General features: G+C 32.5%; 1 protein-coding gene across 3 annotated transcripts; it reads left to right on the plus strand.

Annotated features, from left to right (window-relative positions):
• The first annotated feature begins 3,084 nt into the window (after window positions 1-3,084).
• Window positions 3,085-7,403, plus strand: LOC133830924 (uncharacterized). Of its 3 annotated transcripts, XR_009892297.1 has the most exons (6): window positions 3,085-3,986; window positions 4,852-5,004; window positions 6,398-6,496; window positions 6,626-6,778; window positions 6,900-7,150; window positions 7,270-7,403. XR_009892297.1 is itself a non-coding variant. In XM_062261039.1 (5 exons), the coding sequence occupies exons 1-5, from the start codon at window positions 3,324-3,326 to the stop codon at window positions 7,032-7,034; spliced, it is 1,203 nt and encodes a 400-aa protein (XP_062117023.1). In that variant the 5' UTR covers window positions 3,085-3,323; the 3' UTR covers window positions 7,035-7,403. The 3 variants fall into 3 exon arrangements, 2 of the variants coding, with proteins under 2 accessions (XP_062117023.1, XP_062117024.1); XM_062261039.1 differs by having other exon boundaries at window positions 6,900-7,403; XM_062261040.1 differs by having other exon boundaries at window positions 3,096-3,986; window positions 4,855-5,004; window positions 6,900-7,403.
• The last annotated feature ends 1,080 nt before the right edge of the window (window positions 7,404-8,483 follow it).

Here is an 8,483-nt window from a genome sequence, read left to right on the forward strand (position 1 = left end):
TTGATCCTTATGCTCCTTTTCTTCTTTAGTCAGCGATGAGGGCATTTTGTTAATCTCTAGTAATGCATCATCAAAATCCATCTGAGCAAGAACAACCCACATCTTAACCTGCCAAAGCGTAAATCTAGTGTTGCAATCCAAAAGCGTAATATCATATTTAACAGACGCAATTACCTAAATCAAATCTGGCTCTGATACCACTTGTAGAAAATATAATAATAGACAATGAATAGAAAAATAAAGATCACACACAAATTTACGTGGAAACCCCAAAGGGAAAAAAACCACGGGCAGATGAGAGAAATCACTATGTTAGATAATGATACAATAGTGTTTTAGCAATGCAACTAAAAGAGTCTACATAAAAGGGAAACCCTAAAATAATAAAGTTTCTTGGGCTGAGCCTTTAGAACTTGGGTCACTAACATAAGGAATTGATTCATAAGTGTAAAAATCCAAACCAAACATAGTAATGGTAATCCCCATTCTATTCCAACCTCCCTTCCACCAAACCAAACATGCTCTTAGGTTAAACTATGTAAACATTGCTAACTTGGTATTGAGATAACTAAATTAGTAATTTTTTAATAAATAAACACATTAATGGATTAAAATATAATTATTCTATTTATTATTATGGATTAGCAAATGTGATCGTGATAATGTGATAGTGTTTAGTTTATGTTTTTGTTTTTAATTGAACTTGTCTTATTCATATAGAATGTTGCTCCAATATTCGTTTTCAAACCATTATGCATATTCCTATTTCTCTTTTGGAAAGAAAAATGATAATAAAGTTTAAAATGAAGGAAGAAATGTCATAAGGAACTCTTTTTTTTTTTCTTCTTTTCTTCTTCGCGTGTTTGTCAATTTGCTTTTGTTGCGTTGTGTTCTGAAATTTGAGTGAGTAACTTTCAATCCAATTATGTCATTTAGTATAAAGGTGTTGCCTGCCACTTGTGACAATTTGCAGTGTTTTTTATATTCACACATTCTTGTATTTTACGACTGCACCTTTAGTATTACTGTTTGGATTTGGTAAAAATAAATAAAATTTCTTAGAATGTAATTTCATCTGACAACTCTCCTTTTATTAATAATTTTTAGGAGCAAAAATTTAATTTAAAGTGTGAAAACGCAGGTATGTACTAATTCTATGCTTCCAGAAAAAAAAAACATAATAGTACTAATCTATGTACTCTACATCTTTCTTTTTTTTTTCTTTCCGAAATACTTCTTCTAGACAATGTGTAGTATCATTTCTATATAAAGAGAAACTAGCAAAAAAAAAAAACTAGCTAGCTGTCTTTAATTATCCTTATTCAGGACTTGAATGAATAAAAGCAAACAAAATTATTGCACAAGACTTTAATAATCCAACATCAAAACAAATAATCACACTACGCTTTTATTAATCTTAAATAGCATAACATTGACAACATTTGGGTCATTCTCAAATATTAAAAAAAATGATATCAACAACGTTCTGTTTTTTTTTTCTTATTTAATAAGTCTTACTAAATGTAAAGCTAAAACACACTTTATACATATGAAACAAATACATCACTTTATACATGTGATATATTTTTAAATTAATCATATTTTTTTTTCTTTTAAAATGAAACTATAATTTGTATAAATAATTTAAAAACATACTACATTAATATGTGTATTTTTCTTTTTCTTTTTTGCAATAAACATTCATCGCCAGAATCATTTATCACTATCCTAGCTGATAATAATGATTAGCATTTATAGTTTCCGACCCTTCATTTATTTTATTTTGTTAAAAAAAGACAATACTTTATATGTATTAGTGCCAATATGACAATAAAAAAGTCAATAGTTACACATTGAGGGTGAAAATTAACTATCACAAAGTTACAACTAAATCAGTTTATTAGTGGAAATAAAAAAATATTAAGGTTTTGTGTGAATAGGGAAGAAATAAATGATCAAACCAAAAAAGAGGAGAAGAAAAGTAAACAAAGTAACTTTTATTATTAGGTAGGTTGTGGACAACTCTCTTTCACCTTTTTCTTCTTCTTTGAAGTGCCCTTTATTAGGGAGGGAAAAATGTTTCTAAACAAACATAAGCAAGTTCTATAATTCTAACCATTCTTGAATCAGAAGAATAAAAAATATGCCGACCAAACAAAAAAAAGAAAGAAAAGAAAAGAAAAGAAGATAACTTAAAAAAGTTTATAAATAGCTCTATAATTAGTAATCCAAGGAACGAGAAAGTACTTGTGAATAGTTTTGACACCTTTAAAAAATGAAAGAAAAAAGATTTATTTGGGGAATTTAGGGTTCACACTCAGAGATTGGAAGAAACATGAGTTATGGGGACCCTACAAAATATTGATTCTTGAATCAGAAGACATCCCTTGAGTCAAAATTAGACCATCTTACGTGATTAAGGCTATTTGTGAAGATACTGTAGTGAATGCCAAGACATCCTTAGTTGTAAAACTTGCAACTAAATAAATAAAAGAAAAGGTTAAAATTCTCAAATACACTAATGAATTTTGAGCTTGTGATTTTCCTGGTGGGACCATACAAATTCTGTCCACACTTACCCCTCAAATCTGTCTTTTTGTAGACTGAATTTGCTGCCCCATACTTACTACCCTCTCTCACAGACCCTATTGAGGCGACTAGTCTAAATATGAGCCTCAAACCACTCAATAGAGAGAGAGAGACTTTACACTCTTCATAGCAAGACGTAACATTTTTTTATAATTTATTTATTTATATTCTTACGGTGAAGTAGATGGATGTGGGGTATAATAAAGATATGTTTATTCTTTATTTTTTTTCCTATTTGTTTAATAAGAAAGCATCAGTTTAGCTTAAAAAGCAAAAGAGAAAGCAAAAGTTGAAAATTCACAGATTCCAGAGCTCTTCTATTTCTCTCTCCTCTTTCCGAGTGCTGCTGGTTGATGGCATATACCCCACAATACCAACAAGAAGACAAAGCAGAGCCCACCTAACAAACCCACAAAAAGAAAAACCCCTCACAACAATATTAAAAACTCCCAATTTTTTCTTCTTTAAAGGAAAATAATTAAAAAAAAAATTCCAATTTTTGTATTCAAGTTAAATCCAAAAAGTAAAAACCAAAATCTAATTCTACATTCTTTGCTATATCTCTCTCTCTTAAACTCAAAAACAATTTTTTTTTTCTCTCTCTCCCCCAAGTTAATCACATCTTCATTCCATTATTATTCATATCTAAAAAGCCACAAAAACTTGCTAGCGAATTCTTAGCACCTCTCTCTCTCTCTCTCTCCTTTAGAGAAGAGGAGGAACCAAAAACTACCATGCCTGTTCTTACAGAGACTTCAACAATGGCAGAACACATAAAATTGAGAAGACCCAGAAGTCAATTTGGCCTACTCATTTCAGAAACAGATCCAAACCCACTTGAAATCCCATCCATTATTCAATCCACTCGCTGCAAATCCACCATTTCTTCTCTCCTTCTCTCTACTTTCTCCACCAATAATAACACCAACGCCATCACCACTAACTCAAATGAAACCATACCCTTGAACCTTCACAACAAGAAGAAAAATAACTTCACTTCTTCGACCTTCAGAGGACTAGGATGCACTGCAGGGTCCTCACAGCAAGTCTCTGTACCTGCTGTGATTCGTAGCTCGGCGGATTGGCAAGGGAAGAAGGTGAGGAAGAAAAAGCAGAAGAATAGTAATAGTAACAACAATAATGGCTCTAAGAACAGTAATGGCAACAAAGAGAGTGAAAAAGACAGAAATGCCCTTCATCAGGGTCTCGTGGATGGGTCTAATTCTGTTTTCAATTCTGCTAGTTGTGTGGATTTTCAAGATGTTTGGTGTGGTCCTGGAATTGGGTTCTCGGCCGATGCTGCTGCCTCGGTTGACTGTGTTGTGGCCAGGAGAAATGTTTCTGGAAGAGGTAAGATTGATGGAGATAAGATGACCAGCGGCCATAGAGATAGAGAGGTATAGCTTATATATGATTTCACATCTTTTGTGCCTTATGTCTTTATTCATGTACTTAGTCGACTTCATGTAAAGCTTCAGACTTCATGTGCTTTTGTTTTAAAACTTTGTTTCTTGTTGTTGAGTTTGATTAATGGTGCCTGATCTGAATATACTGTTTTCACTCAAACCTTGAGATATTTCTTATTATTATTCGGCTGCAGGTCCGTGTGAACTCTGATAGCCTTGAACCATTTTTATATACACAATATATATGTACATATATTCTAATGCTTTACGTTTGGAGTCGTTTATGGCTCATTATGGTTTGGTTTGGTCTTTTGGGCTTGTTTTGCCGTTAGTTTTATGTTGTTTAATATGGGGTTTGTTCGTTTTTGTGGGGTATGTTTTAGTTACTCAAAATATATCTCTATCGGTTAATGCGTGCACGTTTAAACTTTTAGTCAGTTATTATCGTAAATCAAATTCAGGGTTGATTTAATGGCATTGGTTATCTAATATTCCTATTCCTATTATTAAGGGGGGAGTAGTTTCTGGAAGGTGGGGGTGGGGGTAGTTATGATAAGCTTAGTGTGATCTTCAGCCAAAAGGATTTTTTTTAGGAAAAAATCAAAATAAAATACCTTCTTGGTAATCAAAGGATTTGCCTGTTTCATAATCAATAAATGAATCTCTTGGTTTTAGGTTTATTGTTTGTCTAGATAGGATTAGTCTCTTGTCTACCTTTCAGGTTCATTTTACAGAAACAAGTGTGAACTTGTTTCCTTTTGCATCCTTTTTTCTATCTCAGTTGGTTTTTATTTTGAGAAATTTATTGTTTTTTGATTACTTGTTTCTTGTTCATAAAAAAAATCGATCCTGTTAGCAGCGTTCTTATATAGCAAGGCGAACAGTCACCCCTGAACCTTCATTTTTTGATACTGAACCTAACTTCTTGTTGGAACGCCCCGGGTCAGAAGTTTTCGGAGCAAGGTATTTTCGCCATGTTCGACATCCTTCCCCTGAAGGCCTTGCTGAGGTATGTTACTTGTCTAGTTGTTTTGTTTATGTTTAACCCTTTCTTATCCAGTTTTCCATTTGACCTAACTCTCTTGTTTAATTATCTGAATTTTTTTCCTTATTCTCATCCATATCTTTCTTGACATATTTAGTTTGCTTCACTATGTTTCATTTTAACTTTTAAGGATGCTTTTAGTAGTGGAGAAAATATTAATGAAATCCAGTACATTTCCCACCAAGGGATGCCTGATATAAGATTCATTGTTCCTCTGTAATCATTGTTTGCATCATCTTGTCATGAACATAGACTTATATAATTATTTGTACGTTATGACCCATGGCTCGTTTTCTTCTGGGTTCAAATTCCTCATGGGGACATATAAAGCAATATGCTAGAGTTCCATGCTTTGAAAAATAACCAGCTGTAGGTTATTTTTTACTACATAATTCTCTCTAAAAATAATCTTTTTCATTTTCAGTTTATCTGTTCTTGTGACTCTGAGAAACTAACCATGCGGATGACCTGATTAAGAAATAGTTTGAGGTACCATTTCTAAAAAATAAGAGAAAGGATTAAACAACATTCAATTTTTAATTTTGAGGGTAAGAAATCAGACTTCTAAAGGAGGACATAGCTTAGTCACTAAATAGCGCAAGTTTGGGTCATTTAAATGGAGATGATATCTTCATCAGGAAAAAAAAGTGGAGATTGTTTTATGTTTGGTTATTAACTGGCACTATTTATTGACAAAGGACTTAAGCTTAAAATTTTGTAGTTTGTGTCAAGTAAAACATATTCTGTCGCATAGAAGAAGAATTTAGTTTCCTAACTTGTTAATTATCCGTTCAAATTTTGGCCCAAATAAACAGTCAGTTGCACCAAAGTATTCTTTCATGATGCAGTTTAACTTCAATTTTCAAGTAAGACAGCTTATTAATTCAATAGGTTGTAACTAATACAATGGTCAATCTCTTAATATGGATGCTAGGATTCAAATAATATGGAAGAAAGTCTTCCTTCTTGAAGTTTTTTCTTTAAAGTTGTAAATGTTAGTTCGTACTGCATATGGTTGATTGATTCCATGATTTCCATCTTCCTTTGGTGATGGTTGTAACTCGTGCCGAAAAACATGAAAATTATTACCAAATTGTATGACCACATGGGATGTCAGAATTGTATTTTTCCTGGTTAGATGAAGGTTGTTAGTAGCTTCTTTTGTTCTATTCGTTCTTAATGAAATTTGATTTGTTATGCCGTTGGAAATTTTATTTGAAAATATTTATCTGACATATTCTATATGATTATGTGGTCATGTCTTTATTAAAGTAATGTATCGTGAGAAAGTTTTTAGAAAGTTTTTAGATATGATTTCATCTATAAGTATTTTAAAGTACATACTGGCTGGGTGCAGATAATGATGCTCCACAGTGGTCTGCTAATGGGTAACAGAGTAGACATACACGATCGGTTTAGGGACATGAGACTTGATGTTGATAACATGTCTTATGAGGTATTCGTATTGTAATCTACCAGTTTTTTTTTCTTTTTCCTTTTGTTTTTCTCCAATGAGCTCTTCAATATGATTTTTGTCTAGTGCTAATTTGTATTTCATGGTTCTTTTGGTTTGGTGTAAAAATAGGAACTCCTTGATCTGGGTGAAAGAATTGGTTATGTGAATACTGGACTAAAAGAAGAGGAAATAGGTCGCTGCCTAAGAAAAATCAAGCTCTCGATTTCAAATGATTGGTCACGTTTGCCTTCACTAGCAGATAAGAAGTGCAGCATATGTCAGGTGAGCTTGCTTACTAAACTTTCTAGCAGCTCCTAATGGTCTTCATATATTTTTGTTTCTGTTTATGTAGTTGTACATTTAATTATGTTTATGTATCTATGAAACATGCTTGTGTGTACAGGAGGAATTCGAAACAGATGATGACATGGGAAAGCTGGACTGTGGACATGGTTTTCATACAGAATGCATAAGACATTGGCTTTCCCATAAAAATACTTGCCCTGTTTGCAAAGCAGAGGCAGTGGCCCGATCCTAGGGTTGGTGGGAACTTTTTCATCACCCTTGTCCCTTGGTGCGACTGGTTTTCGACACTGCTTTTTATCCCACAACATGGTGTATAGGTTTCATTTCATCCAAGCAATACAAGAACAAGTATTCATTCTTTTGTTTGAAGCTTTTCCTTCTTATTTTTCTTATTTTGAAATGATGGGTTTTATCTATAATTTGGCAATATCTTCTTGTTTCAATATTTTATTTTGTGCCTTCTGCAGTCCTCAACGAATTCCCAGGGCCTGCAATGTGAAATGCTTGTTTTTAAATCTAAATTCTTTTTTCCATTGGAAGCTACTACTATGGGTGAAGTTATTGAAAGCGTAAACATGTTGGAAAAGATTTTGCCATGTCAGATCTTTTGTCTCGAGACTCTTAACTAATGAATGCATAACAATGTTTGATTAAGAAATTTAAGTTGGAATTCGTCTTTTATTCTTTAGAGGAAGGAACTAAAATGTGTCAACCTACTTATAATCTACTTACAAGGGAATGCATGAGTAAACAAAATGTTTACTTAATATTTGGTATGCATACATTTAAAACCTATAAAAAAAATTCCATTTGGTAAGAGTCTGATGGACATTATTATGAATGTGTGGAATGTGTTGATAGAATATCAGTATGTGGGCTTTATTCTGTACCTACCAACCATACAATACTGCCTGTGTTGGTATTGTTAGAGAACACAAGTTCTATTTTAATGATAAGCAGACTAGGCTTAACTAGTATAGCTGTCCAAACTATACAAATGTGCCCGTCCAGGTGAAGATTTTAGGAAGTGCTCTCTTTCATTATCTCTTGTCAGAGTTCCAACATACCACAAATGAGTACTTAAACATGTCGAAAGCAGAAACAAAATGGAAAGAAAGTATTTTTTCAGTTCTTAAATTTGGAAGAGATACTTCAGCCAAGTAAGTGATCTTTAACAACCTAAGGGGTAGTGAAGGACAATCTTTTAGTACCATTATATATGGGTAGGATAATTGGCGTCATAAATACCCAATATTTGTATTTTGTTTTAGTTGTATACATTTTTTTTGAGACAATAATATCCAATGTTTAATTGTTGACTCAGGAGACACATGTCAGCTTCTTATTGATATGTGTCTATCTGAAAAATCCAATAAAGAGCAAGCACATGTCTGTTTTGCGAACATTGAGTTTTATTGCCGCAAAAAAAACAAAAATATTAGGTATATAATTATAACATGTAAATATTGGGTATTTATATTGCCAATTTCCCTTATATATAAATGTGTATGTGCTCGTTTTATTTTTTACTTTATATTTTAGTAATTCCACAATCTTCGGCCTTTGTCAGTCAAAGAAAAAAATATAATAAATGATTTTTAATTACAAATTACATAATTGAGATACACACACAATACTTTGCTTACAAGTTACAAATTGTTGAATTCTTTTTTTTTTTTTT

The sequence above is a fragment of the Humulus lupulus genome, chromosome 4 (assembly GCF_963169125.1).
Source record: "Humulus lupulus chromosome 4, drHumLupu1.1, whole genome shotgun sequence".
Lineage (NCBI taxonomy): Eukaryota > Viridiplantae > Streptophyta > Magnoliopsida > Rosales > Cannabaceae > Humulus > Humulus lupulus.